Source organism: Augochlora pura, chromosome 7, assembly GCF_028453695.1.
Source record: "Augochlora pura isolate Apur16 chromosome 7, APUR_v2.2.1, whole genome shotgun sequence".
NCBI classification, from domain to species: Eukaryota; Metazoa; Arthropoda; class Insecta; order Hymenoptera; family Halictidae; genus Augochlora; species Augochlora pura.
In genome coordinates, this window is record NC_135778.1 from 37,814,488 (window position 1) to 37,830,599 (window position 16,112).

At 39.7% G+C, this 16,112-nt stretch overlaps 1 protein-coding gene across 10 annotated transcripts in view; it reads right to left on the bottom strand.

Annotated features, from left to right (window-relative positions):
- Nucleotides 1-16,112, bottom strand: part of Spri (Src homology 2 domain-containing protein sprint) — a 268,054-nt gene that overhangs the window by 74,594 nt on the left and 177,348 nt on the right. Inside the window, exon 1 of one of the 10 annotated variants that reach the window (XM_078187235.1) lies at nt 5,093-5,284. The exons of 7 other annotated variants lie outside the window; for them this stretch is intronic. Coding sequence is in view for 1 of the 3 variants with exons in the window: in XM_078187238.1 (XP_078043364.1) it covers nt 4,722-4,786 (65 nt within the window). In the remaining 2 variants the exon portion in view is untranslated. Of the gene's footprint in view, nt 1-4,721; nt 5,285-16,112 lie in introns of those variants that run through there. 2 more of the 10 variants (XM_078187238.1, XM_078187234.1) reach the window with 2 other exon arrangements.

A 16,112-nucleotide genomic window follows, 5' to 3' on the forward strand; every position in this document is an offset into this window, starting at 1 on the left:
AATATTTAAATATTCAAGTTTAAGGCTGCAATAAATATAAAATTTCTTTTTCTTCTAAGACATTAGCGTGATCGAAAAAATTCTAATTGTAAAGAAAATGGTACGGCAAGGGTTTAATCGAGAAATGTAATATCACGTCACATCGAGTTGCAAATATCGAACCTGAGAAAGTTGCCGCGATATTTAAAATTCATAGACGAATTATATTGTTCCAGCGAAGTGTTTGAGTCGTTCGTTTTAAATTCATCGCGTGCATTTTTCAATTTCAAGCTGCGATGCGCGGAACAGCATTGCGATTATAATGTTTTGTATTGTAAATATAATTACGTGAAATCGAATCCCACCCTAGGCTCCGATAATTAATTTACGAAGCGGCTCGCGTGCGAGCCGGCAAACACGAGATCGTCGAGCCGAAAATAACGTTGGCGGGAATGATATTGCAATTAGGGCTTACGAGGGAAATTGTAATTAGCGATTACGGATGAAATTGTATCTAAGGACACGAATAAAATTGCAATTAGCTGTTGCGAATAAAATTGCAGGTAGATATTACGAACAAAATTGCAGGTAGATAATACGAATAAAATTCCAGGTAGATAATACGAATAAAATTGCAGCTAACTATTATTAATAAAATTGTAATTAACTATTACGAATAAAATTGCAGGTAGATATTACGAATAAAATTGCAGCTGGCTGTTATTAATAAAATTTCAGTTATCTATTACAAATAAAATTGCAATTAAATATCACAAATAAAAACTGTGCTTAACCATCACAAATAATATTAAACCTAAAAATACGAACGAATTGGTAATTATTCGTTGCGAATCAAATTTTAAACAAGTACAAAAACGAGATAAAAATTAGAAATTATGAATGAAAATAGGTGCGAGTTTGCTTCGGAGGTGCAACGCGGCCGAGGAAGATTCGTCTATCTTTAAACCGCCTCGAAAGGCTTCGTGTACGACCGGTTAACAAGCGGCGCGTTATCAGCACGAGCTGCAGTCGGCCGATAGTGCCACTAACTGGGAAGATTATCAGCGGTGCGACAACAGAATCAGATAATTCGAGCCATTGCTTCCTGGTAGACACCTTTCTCAGCCGGCAGAACGCATCCACCGGCTATAAATTCGATCTAGACTACATTAGCGGGGTTATTATAGTCCGTTGCACCAACGAAATGATTCGAGATACGCGGACGGTAATTATTTAGATAATCGGATAATTAGAAAGGTAATTTATTAGATCGCGGATTTTTACGTAGAATAAAATTTTCCAACGAATTTCGTTAAATAGTTTTATTAAAAATATTTAACTGCTTTAACTGCTTTATTAAATAAGCAGAAAAATTATTTTAGATTTGCAGTTGAAACGGCTTCGAGTGCAAAAGGGTTAATATCCGAGTGCAAGTAGTAAAAAGTATTCTTTCACGATGTAAACATTTAACGAAATAGTATTTTATTTAAGCAATGAACGAAATAGTGTTGCTCAAATAAATGTTATTTTAATGTTTAGTATTCCATGTCAAATTATTTCACATTTTGGCAAACAGACTTAGGTTAGCTTAAATATGAGTATAGTGAATTCTCTTGAATTTTCGCTCAGCTTCGAAATAAAAATGCATGATTTAGCAATAAAGGATGCGATTATTCGAGCCTCGCAGTTCTCCTATTCGTTAACAATCGGTAACCGTAATAATAAACCGCAAGGCTCGAGCAATCGTATCCCCTCTTTCGAAACTGTCCATTCTCGTTTCTAACCTGAGCGACAATCGGAGAAAGAATTTACTATAACTTGTCCCGACCTCTGTGCGACTTTTATAGACACCGACGTAACAGTGAACAACGTCGAAGCAACGAAGAATGCGGTGAATCACGAGAACTTTCCAACCTGTTTCATCTGTTCTGTCCCAAGAATAGGATCCGCTATCATTTATTAAACTGCGAACTCTCGCTAATGATCGAAGAATTTCGATCGACAGAAATGACCGACAACTTTCTAGGTATCGTTAATCTAATTACACCTTTTATAGAATGTTGTTCCGTAAACGAAGCGGCCAGGGAGATCTGTAAATAGCTGCTCGTCAGCTGTGAAGCATCATCAATGATTTCTACCGGAAGACGGACGTTTTTCACACGTTTGAAGGACTCGTCGATTTTTAAGGTTAGGGTGTCTCATAATACTAAAAGTTTTTGACGGAGACCGATACTCTGTAAATTAGTTGCCATGGTACCCGATAATTTATTATACTGCTGCAAGCTTTCATATTATTATATGTTTTAAATATTGCACACCTTAATAATATTGCATACCAAATATTATTTAATGCTAATGTTATGACAATATGGAAGCGTTGACAGATTTAATTTATAATGACATAAATGGTCGAATGATCTATAAATAGGCGATATTTTTTGTTTCAGGTTGATTTATTGTTACACATGGACCTCGATTCTAGTTCGAGGTTATGCATAGCGCGGAAGGAATTTACAGGACATCCTAATATTTCATAATTAAATTCTGTTATCGGGAGTCCAAAGATCCGCGGAAAAGTTTCACTTAACTTCGTTCACTTTCTAATCACTCTTCGACCTTAGTTGTTAACAGACGAATGATTTCGTGCGGCTATATCTGTTCTCGTGAATCTCCAAACTCTCACTGGTTAATGTATATCCCTGGCGAGTGCGCACGATACCTTGGTCACGTCAGTTTAATTACAATTGCTCTTGAACTCCAAAAACGGTCTTCTCAATAAAGTGAGAAGCTTGCCATATTCGAGATTTGTAATAAATCTCGCCTTTTATTAATTCTAACGAAATCGTGAGACCAATTGTTAATTAATTCTGTTTACTTGGAGAATTTTTTATATAAACTACCAACGATTTTTAACACAGTTATTCCTAATTAACGCCTCGAATAAAGTATATAGAGTCATATAACGTTGCAAATGATTTTTTAATTTAAATAGAGAGAGAGAGCTCATACAGATCGTAAATACTTAAAAAATGCCATAACGGCAGTCTTGGCGCGTCCCCCGAGAGTGGACGTCCGTCGGCAAATAATTAAAGCAAAACGAGACTGGACCGGCGCAAACACATCCTGTTTTAGCAAACATTCCCACCAGCGAACGTTGTCTTTCCCTATTTTTACTTTCAACAAAGTTGCCAGACCATTTCATAATTAAAGCAAACACGAGCTTCCTGGTTTATCCGAGGACAACGATCGATAAATCTGGCCTCCCAGTTTTTCGTTGATTTTAGAAAAGCTCGCCGAATGAATATTTAATCAGATCTCAGCGGCGGAGCAACATTAATGACGTGATTCATGTCTTTCATCCTTTGACAATTTTATATTTTTCTAATTTATTTTTCTAGCTTATTAGTTCTATTTTTCTAATTTATTTTTCTAGCTTATTAGTTCTATTTTTCTAATTTATTTTTCTAGCTAATTAGTTCCATTTTATATTGCAGATTTATCATAGATCCCTAACCACGGGTTTTACTTTCCGCAATTTCAGCAAAGTTGCCCAGACCAATTGATAATTAAAGCGAAACCTGTCTGGATCGACGCAAACGTCTTAGTATACATATATCTGAGCGTTACCTATCAACAAATCTTATCGTTTTCTTGATTTTAGCAAAGTTGTCAGACCGACCGGCATAATTCAAGCGAAACTAGTTCGAAGAAACACCGACGTACTGATCTATCCGACATCCCTGCCAACAAATTATGCCTTCAATTTCCTTTAACCCCTTGCCGTACGTTAACGAGTCTGACTCAGTACTTAAATATTAGCAAAAATATTGGCAAAAAGACAGAATTTTATTTCGACTTAAAAAGACGAAATAAACGACTTAAAAAGACGAAATAAAATTCTGTGTTTTTGCCAATATTTTTGCTAATATTTAAGCGCTGAAATCATTGTAAGCACACTTTTATTTCTCCTCTAAGAAATTATACCATTTAATTTGTATTTAATCAATGTAACTGCGAAGATAAAAGCACTGCAAGGGGTTAATCCCTGCGAGATAGTCAGACCAATTGAACAGATTAGAACCATAGTGACATAAACTACAGTTTCTTCAATGTGATAAGGAAAGAAAATTCACAAATATTACTGTGAATTTAAGCCTTCGATATACCTTCGAATTCGAGTGGTCAGAGCGAAGTCGTTTAAAATTGATTTTCATGGTTTCTATAGTAAAAGCCCCGAGTTTGAAGATCAATTCTAAATGGCTCCGGTCCGGAGCCCTCGAGTGCAAGGGTTGAATTTTCCTCGACGTAAATAAGATCGCCAGACCAATTTATAATCAAAGAAAAAGTATTAATAAAGAACGTCGTCCTTTTCCTAACTTTCACTAAAGTTAAACTGATAACTAAAGTAAAACGGATCAGATCTGTTTGTATTCCTTATCGCCTAATATTTTCCTTGATTTCGTTGAAGCAGCCAGACCGATTCTGAATCAACAACGCGGACGTAACACGAACGTCTCGGTTCACCCGAATAGCCAACACATCCTGTCTACAATTTGTTAAAAGCAGGGATACCGATTAAAACACAGTTAAAGCAAAAGTCCGTACGAACGGCGTGGTCTATCACGTCGGCGATCATCAGAGACAGCCACCGCTCTCGTACTGCCCTAACTTCACCCCTGCGTCTCGAAACAATCGACCACTGTCCGTCTAGTCCACCGTGCCTCTCGTACGGGAATCCTTACCAATGACCCGGCTTCCGGTTGCGCTCACTCCGATCGGTAAACCCACGACGCTGCCTCGAGACCATGCTCACTCCCCGATCTCCCAATCCTCGGTTAGACGATGACACGGCGTGACGTCACTGGTCCAGATATCGGTACGGCGCGCGTCCGATCGACGACGGTCGTCGAGCGCCTGGCTGTGCTCTCTCCTCCGGGAGACGTCGGGTGCATGCGTGTGGAACGCGTGCGTGTTTCTCTTTTTTTTTTCGTTCGCGAACGGTGATCGATAAATTAAACACCTGGGCGAACCAGGAAACGGAGAGAAAACTTTTTTTCTTTTTCACTTCCGGCGTCCACCAAAAAAGAAACAACCAAGGTTGTTGTAAACTCACCAAAGGGAGAGGAACACTTTTACGGGGCCCGGTCGAGAGATAATGGGGTGTGGAACCCGGTCCGGGTTCAACCGACGCGCGAGCACACGCGAGTGGTATACGAAAGGGATGACACGGGTATGTGTGTGTATGGAACGCACGAACCGACGGCGAGAGGCGCCGTGACGCCAGTCGGCGACGCACTGCCAGCCGGCGTCGCGACGATACGTACAGGGACGCAACTGCTGGACGTGGGCAGCGAGAGGAGATACCTAACCAGCCGGCTTCTAGGCTGACAAGGTGGGGGATGGTTAGGGCGATAGGCGCTTGCGCATTCACCGGGCATACGTACTTCGTGTTTCGTTTCTAGAGATTGCTCTGGCCGGCCTCGGGCCATTGTTCCTGATAAATGTTTGCAGAATTATTCGGGAACGTCCGCCGTTGCTTCGCAGTATTCTTCGTGATTTAATAATTAACGTTTCAATTAATTTAGCGAATAATCGGTACGATGATGCACCTGCGATTGCTTCGCAATTTTCTTCGCAATTTAATTTTTAACATTATTAATTACTCAGTGAATAATCGCCACTAATAAGGTATAGTTTCATACCTAGAATAACTTTTATATTGTCCTATAAACAATTGTTAACCGACTGGTAAAGTTTCTGCACGTTCTGCTTGTGGAGTATTTTGACTTCGGTATTATTAAATTATAATTATTCGGTATTATTAAATTATTATTATTCGGTAATATTAAATTATTATTATTCGGTATTATTAAGTTATTATTATTCGGTATTATTATTCATATGAAATACTTGGGGAATAATTTGGTAATTTATAGCTGCATAACCGAAATTAATACATTGACAGTGTGCGTTTTGTGAACAATTGGTGACTAATTGATACGATTTTGGAGTTTCGTTGCTAAAGCTATTATTCAAATTAATTGTTTCGGAAATTATCGTTAAAGTGATACAGTGTCGGAGACTTAAAATGACATTTTAATTGCGCGTTTCGTGGCAGATATTTTTCATTGTTAATTAGTAGAATTTTCACGTGCTTGTTTATAAAGGTTAACGATTGGCAAAACGTTAGCGTTGAAACCACAAGAAAAATGCTACTCTCTTCCGGCAGATTTTCTTGAAGGTCTACCGCTTTCCAAATGCAAATCTAATTTTACCAATCTAACCGGTTTCCCGTATTGTCATTATTAAAGAACACATGCTTTCCGTTCCATTTTACGCGTTACAGTTCATTTCAGTATCAACAATAATGTTAACAATCATATTTTTTCGACAAAATTCGACTAACGAAGTGAAAAAACGACAGTTTCTCACATTTCTTTCACTCCATGTAGTAGTAAAATTTTAAAAATAATTAAATTGAATTAAAAGTATTTAATTATAAAAGTCATTTAATTAAAAATATAACATTATTTAATCAGGTAAATCAATTTTGAGACTGCATTTCTTTTAAAGCTTTTTCGAAAATAATACGATAAAACACGTCTGAAACGCGCGCCTTGTTCTTCCATTTTCAAAGTGGAATAAAAACGAAACTAAATAATCAATAGATACAATGTTTCTACTAAATTAATGTTGAAAGTCCAAACAGCAAGAAAACGATATAAATTAAGTGCTTTGAGCACGTTGACGAAATAAAAAAATTTTCTAAGACCATTCACAAATTCGTAATCAGTTGTCAATTTACTAGAATAATTAAAATAATTAAATATTAAAATAACACTATCAATTATTATATACATCTTTAATACAAAATAATAAAAAGTTCAAGAAATAAGATTGTTCTAACTAATTACGATAACAATTGTTGTCATCGCCAACGCAATAGTTTTCTTCACCGGAAGCCATGCTTATGTTCCCCGGCAATTCCTCACCGAATAAAAACGGAAACGAAGATTTCGCTTTCAAGCGTTATCTATCGAAGCTGTTAAGGGACCGCGATCCGAACCGGAAACTGTGCCATCCCCGCGCAACATCTCCGCGTCGGAAGCACCGTAAAACCGCGCCGATACATTATTTATCCGTGCTGCGGTGTCGACACGCGCTGATTATCTCGCGGCAACCATCGTATTTTCACTTGAACGGCACGCGGGAAAGAGCTCGCGCGCGCACACCGGCTTTAACGGCCGCGGAAAGAAGATTCTGCGCGCGGGCATGGGAATCGCGCGAACCGAAGCGCAATAGGACCAGAGAGGTGTAAAGCAAGACCGGACCCGTAATGGAAATCGGACGATGCGCTACTTAATACTCGTGCAACTGACGCGAACCGTGTTGCCTCTGTAGCGGATCCCACTTCTGCCTTGATACTTAATGCAATTACTGGGACCGCGTCGTCTCCGCCGCAAAAGTGTTCGACCGAAATCGCTGACGTTTTCGCTGGACGACGTTGCGACGACACTGTGAATGAAATATATCACTTTACCGTGAAAGACTTAACACTGCGAACGAAAAGTAAGGCGAATTTCTTTGTAAAATGTAAATTCTTTGTTTATTCGTTTTTCCTAGGTTGGTAGGACTGTCTATAACATTTTTTTATTAATGTCAATGTGATCTTATATCATTCAATTAACAATACCGAAATCGTAGGCGACATGCGAACTGTATTCGTTGCCCAATTAAGTCTCCTTTCGATACAAATCTCCTTGACATAATCAATTTTAATAGCACGCTCGTTTTGATAGTTCCGAAAATGATAAAGAAAGAAAATAATTCAGAAGGTTGAAATAAATCTAGATTATTTTTAAAAATAGTATATTAAGTACTACACAATCGAACTATATATTTTCCACTTGTTAGACAATATAATTAATTCATACCAAAATTTAATTATACAACTATACAAATTTAATTATACTACAACTATACAAATTCAATCTTGTCCGATAACCTAAAAAACCATGCGCGTTTCCAGGAGAAATCAGTATTACGATTACCAGCGTGTCCCATTCCCCATAAAAAGGCAAACGAAAAAAATGAGCGAACGCCGCCTCCGGCGAGGGCAACCCGGACAATAATCGCAGACAATGCCGGTGATTTGCCCGCAGCTATTATCTGTCATTCTCAGAGATCCAGTCTCGCGAAACCGCAGCCCCGGTGTCTGCGCGCGCGCGCGCGCCACGGTATCACTGGAACACGCGTTCCGGTGCAGGTGAAAAAGGAAAGGTTCCGACCGAGAGACGCTAAGCTCGCGCTTACAGCGCTCATCGGACGTGTACCAACATAAAACCTGTTACATAACTCGACACCATGCCGCCGCCGACCACGGTTTCTCGAGCCACACCTCGGCACGAGTGCGCGCCCGCCGATCCAAAGCTTCGACGGATCGTTACGCTGCATCGCGATCTATACGGAAGTTTTTGTTGCTTCCAGAATCGTGTAAGCTTTCGACGAATATCAGAATAATTAAAATCGATTAACACTTTATCGACCGGTATAAATCGGCCTTTTCCGCCGATCGGTAGCCTGTGAATCGGTTGCCATGGTAATCGTTAAATTTCTATTTATTATCGAGATAAATGTGTTAGATTGTACTACAAGCTTCAATATTATTATATAACTTTCTCAATATTAAATATCTTTCGCGATTAATCCCTTAGATACGGCGCTAAATTTTGTTATATAAAATGGAAAAGCCAGAAAAATGTTCAATTGAAATAGCGTCGAGTGCAAAGGGTTAATTGTCATCGAGGAACATTTCGAGGTTATACGCGGCGCGACAGAACATATACTACTTCCTTTCTAAAAGGACTCTCCAGACTATTCAACGCTCGATTCGTAAAATCGTGATATTTTTAGGAATTGTTCTTGCCAACCGATATCGTTCGAGTCAATTACCTTCGATTCTTACAAGTCGTCGACGAGTCGCGCGAGTTTTTGCAGGTCGCGTCGCGGAGGAATACCGATGATCGCGAGCGCCCGTTTCCATTCACCGGTCGAGAGAGAACCGGAGGATACACACCCGTGGGCACCGGATCGCACGGTGCAATAAAGAAGACGAGGAATCATCGTGACAGACGGTTAACCTTCAGGAATGCTCGCGCCGGTTTTCTGGCGAAACATCTCGCCGCCCGTGGAAACGCGCTCGTCGCCGGTGAACCTGCCACAAGCTGCAGCCTCTCGGCAGAAACCTCGGCGAAAGAAGGCGGACGACGCGACTAGCTAGCGATCGCGTCGACCCAGTTCTACTGGTTCTCTTCCTTTCCTCTTGCTTCTTGGAATTTTCTTGTTCCTCGGATCGAACACGGTTTTCGCGTGCCGAAATGAAAAACGTGCGAACTAGATTTTTTTTTACTTTTCGAACGAAGTGTTTAGCGTAGTTCGTGAAGCGTCTCGATTATATACATTTTACGGCATTTCTGATAATTACCGAGTAAAAAAATATATTCCGATTAACGTCAACCGAATAGATGCAAACGCGAGTCTTTTGCAACAGGTTTTCCATCACGGGCGTGCTTAAGCAGTCGAAACGGAAGACAATCGAACAATCAGAACTTAGCCGTGAAATAGTGCCGCGTTCCGGGGATATTGCTCGCGAGCCGGCAATAAAGTTTTTGCGGAAGAAACGGCCGAAGTTTCCGCCGGTTTCGGGTATTTTTTGCGTCAGCGAAATTCACCGGCGTGTCTCTTCCTTTCTCCCCACGGTGTGGTGTATCCTGGCGGCGATCGGTTTTTCGGGCGGCTAGAGGTGGTGCGCGACGAGAGGGGATGTCGGGGAGAGGGGTTAGGAGACGGGAGAAGGGGATGACGGGGGGGAGGGGGCTACGAGACGGGAGAAGCGGCGCGGCATCGCGGCAGTAAAGTCCTCTCGCCGGTGCGCCACAAATCTCTTCCGCCACCTTCCCTTTTGCTCCTTCTTCCGCGAGACTGGTGCCCTTTTACAGCCACTCGCCTAATACACTGCGCGCCCCATCCCCGGGAATCGCGATCTATGCGGATCCATCGTGATCGGACCGGGTCCGCTCGGAATCAATGTTTCACGTTCATTCCGTGCCGCCGGATCCCCTAAAAATTTTGTTTTACGGCCTTTTATGGCCGTAGCGAGGATCTAGGGTTCGCACGGGGTTGTAGATTCTTGCGAGAATGTTGTTAACCCCTTGCACTGTTACGTCTTTCATGGCTACGTTGATTACCGACGAGTTGATTACGGACGAGTCTGAATCGTGATGGAAATTACTGGTAATAAATTATTGAATATCCATGTTATTATTATCAGTAATTAATTACCAGTTTATGGTAATTAACTGGGTGTTAACTAATTGCACTGAGGTGTAATAAATTATCAGTAGTTATTATTACTTTTCCAATCCCTTGTTATTAACCCTTTGCACTCGAAGACGTTTCAACTGCAAATTTAAAATAATCTTTCTGGCTTCTAGTGTTTAAAACGGCGTGACATATTCTAAAATTAGAAAAACACATTCTAAAAATAGAATAACACAACAGAGAATATTATATTATTAATATTAATATTATATTATATAAAGAATATAATATAAAAATACAGATGAAAATGAAATAAAAATACAGATGAAAATAAAATTAAAATACAGATAAAACTAAAGTAAAAATATAGATAAAAATAAGGTAAAAATACAGCTAAAAATAAAATAAAAATACAGATAAAAATAAAATATAAATTCAAATGAAAATAAAATAAAAATGCAGATAAGAATAAAGTAAAAATATAGATAAAAATAAAATACAAATATAGATAAACAAAATAAAAATAAAAAATAGGTACTACAGAAGTGCGTTAGAAATGCGTTATAATTAGCATCGGAGTAGTCTCTATATTTGCATAAACTTTCGCCGTCTGCTAATGACCACAGCTACGTAGCTGGATGGGAAAAACTCTCCGGTGACAGAATAACGAGCCGAGAGAAAGTGTCAGTTACGATTCGCGTAGAAAAGTAAACGTCAAACTTTCTTCCCATCGACGGGGGACGCTCAACTCGACGAGTTCGTCGACGAACGGTAGAAGGGAAGACGATCGGGCACGAATTTGTCTTTTGGGGGTTAGGTGGCAACGGTTCAACGAAATAATCCTTAATTAATTCATTATACGACATTCTCGGCAGTGGGCATCATGCCCCCTCCCTCCCTCCCTCCTCGTTGCCATGATCATCGCCGGGGAATCCCGGCGTATATTTCGAGAGCGCGGAACGCAGACACCGCCCCGGAGAAAAGATACGTCCCGCGGGAACCGAACTGAGACGCGGGGGTTCGGGCTCCGCTATTAAACCCACGGGATGAGACCCGACACTTCGCTCTGTACACCGGCTAATTAAATTATTCTGGAAACGCAGCGAGCCGCTTCCGAAGGGCACGCGCGCCGACAATAACGCGCGCTATGCTCGGAACAGCGGCACGACTTAACACCGTATTTCGTCCGCGCGACGAAAATTCGTCATTTTCTTAAACCATTGTCAATAGTAAATTAATAAAAACTCGCAATAAATTTATTTTACATACGAAAATACAAGGATATGAAGAACATAACCTCAAATACCTTCCGTGCACCAGAAAAATATTTCAAAACTTTGTCACATAAAAATGTCTCATAATTAACATTCAAAATAAAAACTACTAAGTCTATTTTATTTGATACTGTCCTTTATAAATAAAATTGTATTAATACAAAGTTTTATTATTAACACGATATTAATACAGTATTTTAAATGATATTTGATTCTTCAGAATTGAAATTAAATTTTTACAAGTGACTAATTTATAAAAGTGGTACGAATCCATTTATATATATTTAGTATTATATAGTTAGTAAATATATATTATCGTAGTGTTACATTATTATAGTTAAATTCGTTTAAAAGAAATTCATATTATTAAATTAGTCATTGATAAATTATTAGAAAAATTGCCAGACTCGACACAATTAATTTATGCTGTCTATATAATCGACTTGCCTATTTTTCAAATGAAACGTTCCATATAACAATAAAATGTACGATCCGCCTACGTATCCGCGCGATCGGAAGCCGATCGAACGTCACGTGTCGGATTCTCGTAACAAATACCGAATCGCTTCCTCAAAGCGCCCCGTATCCGTGACAATTGGCAATGGCAGTTCGAGCCGGTACAGTTACCGTCTGGCAGCTTTATATCGCCCCGGTATCTACGAAACGATTTGTTGTCTGCCATTCAGCGGCCATTTTCCATCCATCCTCTCCCCCGCCCGTAGCCCAACACCGTTATCCGTCATATCTGGAAGTCTTCGTCTCTGTCAAGTTCCGACTTCCAGAACCGCAGATGTTCTTCCGACGTGGCTCGCGTGGTTCGCAAGAAGAAACGGCACGAGAAAAGGGGTGGGGGAGAAAATACGTGGATTCCGTTTCCGGAAATCACGTCATGTACAAGGTAGCGCCACCCCACCCACCTCTTTGGTCTTCTCTGATTGCTTTTTGAATCGGAAAGCCGCCGCTGTCGCCGCCAGTACGTATTAAAAATCCGGGAACGACGGATCTCTCTGTTCATGGTGAATGTCTTCGTTACGGCTGTTCGGTCATCGATTCTGTGGAATCGGTCGACTCGACGGGGTTTGGGGTTGATAGAAATAACGGTGCTAGTCGAAATTCATTTCGAAGCATTTTTTTATATTTTTCTGAATTTATCATCTTTGGTGCTTAGATATTATGTAGTATATGTATGTTTTTATATAGCTGTATAGTGATATAGTAATATAGCAGCATACTGTATAGTATGCTATATTATAGTAGAAAATATTATAATATACTATATTATAGTATACTATATTATAGTGTAATATGTATACATATATGTACTCTCTAATACTATATACAGTATAAAATGTTATACTATCATGTTCGATACTATAAAATATTTAGAGTTGAATATTTTCAATTTTAAGTATAAATTAAAGTTCAATATCTTACGACTTAACCTTACATAAAATCTAACCTTACATAAAATCCTAAAAAATACACAGTAGCTAAGATATTCTAATGCAGCAAATTTGCCGAATAATTACCGTGGTCACTCTATCGTGAAATGAACGGAAGTATCAATTTCCCACGTCTAAAACGCTGACGCATAATATTTAGAAAAGACTACTAAAAAACGTGCTACGGAAATACGAAATCAGCTGTTACCGTTTATCCAATTTTCTACGCATCTGCCGCGTTCGTTTTTTTTCAAGTCTCGCGATGCTCATATAGTTAATGTAAAATTAATGTAAATTGATAGTCTTCTAAAAGATAGTTGGATCAACAGAAGACAAGATTACCGAACAGCCGTTTCGCGTTGCAAGCGTCCGCCGCCAATGGAGCGTACGTTAATTACGTGCACCGTTACCGCGATTACAAGGTGCAAATTGTTTTTACCTTTTCTTTTTCGGCCGGCGGCCGGGTCGGGGTCTCTTTTACTTCCTGCGGGCGATTCTCAGCTCGGCGATATTTCCAACGTATCCGCGCAATAAAACTCGCGCCGTAATTGTCATTAACAATGCGAATTTTTATTCGATTCGCGCCCAGGAGACTCGTGGCTTTCGCAATAACCGCGTTAATTATCGTCGCGAAGTGGATCGGAATAATAATAGGCTTAATTAAATTATTTATTTTATTTTTTATATTTATTTATATTTGTATTAAAATCCACAAGTGTCCAAACAGTGCTTACACCACCATACACTCGCGACGCGATCACCGAACACGATAAAGCATTAATTAAAACCGGCACAGTTGTCTCAAAATAAAAAATTGCTCCACATTACCCGAAATTCATATGTTTCGCTCCATTTGTTCGCGGAAGTTAAACAGCTCCGTTTCCCGTATCCTAAAAGTCCCATTTACACAGACCGTGGCCCACCCCGAAAACTCGTCCCATTATTCCCCCGCAGAAGACATAATTCATTACGGCGCACCGTCTCGTCCCGACGGTGTCCAAGCTGTAAGCACGCATTTCCCAAATTGTTTAGAAAACTACGACCGGCGAAGTATTTTGCATATTCGAAGCTCTCTCTCTCTCTCTCTTCCTCTCCCTGGCGAGGGTGGAACCGCCGCAGGGGCGATTACTCTCTACCCGGCAACCGGCTCGCGTCCCGTTATAATTCTCTCTCCCCCGAACCCTTTACGCCGTCCCCGAGGGGACAATCGCGACCCGCCGAGCGGAAAACGGGGTTGGAAAAGGCGCGGCTGGAAAAACCGTGCGTCCACCTACCCTCCGTGCCACCCCCCGGCTAGACCCAAAAAGTTTAGCGACATTCGGGAAAGCAATTTTATCGAGGAACATTTTCAAGGAAACATAACCTCTGCGCGATTGGAATTTTTCGTGATTAAATTAGCAATTTTGTTAATATATATTTTCTTGGGTATAGACATGTATAGTGTATAATATATGTATAGTGTGTATAGTATTAGAAAAGTGTGTATAGTGTTAGTAAAGCTATATGAAAAGGTGCCCACATAACCTAAGCGCAGATAAACTCGACATAACCTTAATATCGCCACCGAATATTTTAATGGAGTCCGTGGGGAACATTAATTGATTAATAAACTAATTTAGCTATACGAAAAGGTGCTCACCATTGAAACAATAAAGGAAATGGTAAGGGGTTAATTTTAAGGTTAATCAACAATTTTAATGTCAGATGATTTAGAAATTGATTAAGAAGCTATGTGATCTCTTTTAGAATAGCTAAATAGCAAAAGAGAACATAACCTATTACATATATCTAATTACTTATATAAGCAAAAATTTCCTCTATTTTCCTTAATTTTCCTTTACTATATAATCATACTTTTATGAAACAACTTTCGATCTCGTTTGACCAGCGATTACCTGATTACTGGACGTATTTCCAAGAATAAAGTAGAAATCCCTCGTTTACTTTCTTCAACCCTGGCTCGCGACCACCACTCCCGCGTTGCAAGAAAACCGAGCGATAAAGTGCCCGTTAAACACACGATCCCCGGTCTCGGTTCCATGGGAAACCGTTCGCTCAACAATCGAGCACACATCCCCGAGATTATGGTCGTAAAGATCGCTTCTCGTATAGGTGAGCGATGGTGGAACGGTGGGTGTGTGGACGTTTATCGTTTCCAGAGGGTGTGCGCGCGGGGGAAGGGGCTAGTCGGGGAACTCCGTCGCGAAAACGGTGAACAAGTTCTCTCGAGCTCAGGTGTCGCGACGAAAATTTCGATGGAACTTCGTCAAAACTTTCGACGGGGGAGGGAGGCTTTCTAAAACGCGGCGAAACGGGCGTGTTTGCCAGATGGTTCATTGCTGCACGACGGTCTGTATATTCTACGGATTATGGCGGAGACGTCTAACCGAGAGCTCTGTGTACTTTTTTTTTTTTCTTGGCCGGGGAGAGATAAAACTCCCCGACGGCCACTGTCTACGAGAAAAGCCGGGGTTCAAGAGGTTACGAGAAAGGATGCGTTCTTGTGGTCACTACTGTTTTCTTGCGACACGGTGGAGGGACGTTGTTTTAGATATTTTATTGCTGGTATTAACCCTTTCCACTCGAGTGGCGACTCTGAGGTATTATGAAATTGTTCTGTCACGTTGCAAAATAATTTCTATATTGACAAAGTTTGCATTTTATATGGCACACTCTAGAATATTTTCAATTTTAAGTTTAAATTAAAATTGAATATCTTATGACTTAGCCATTTAAAAGCTTTCTGAAAATTTCTTTCAGTATAGCATTCATTTACATTTGTCGTTTTAATAGTACAATGTTTATAATAATACTATGATAATATAGTATTAATACACAGTATAATATATAATATGTAATAATACTATATTATAGAGATTATTATTACATTGCAAAATAATTTCTATATCGACAAAGTTTGCATTTTGAAAATTGTTAAGGTTATGTTGATACGAATGAAAAGAATTAAAATATGCATAGAATGCACTTTGTTATATTAAAAGGAAATACTATAAGCCAGAAATGTTCTGTCACACATTATCATCATAATTAATAATATAATTATAAATAATTAATAATAGTAAGTAATAATTAATTC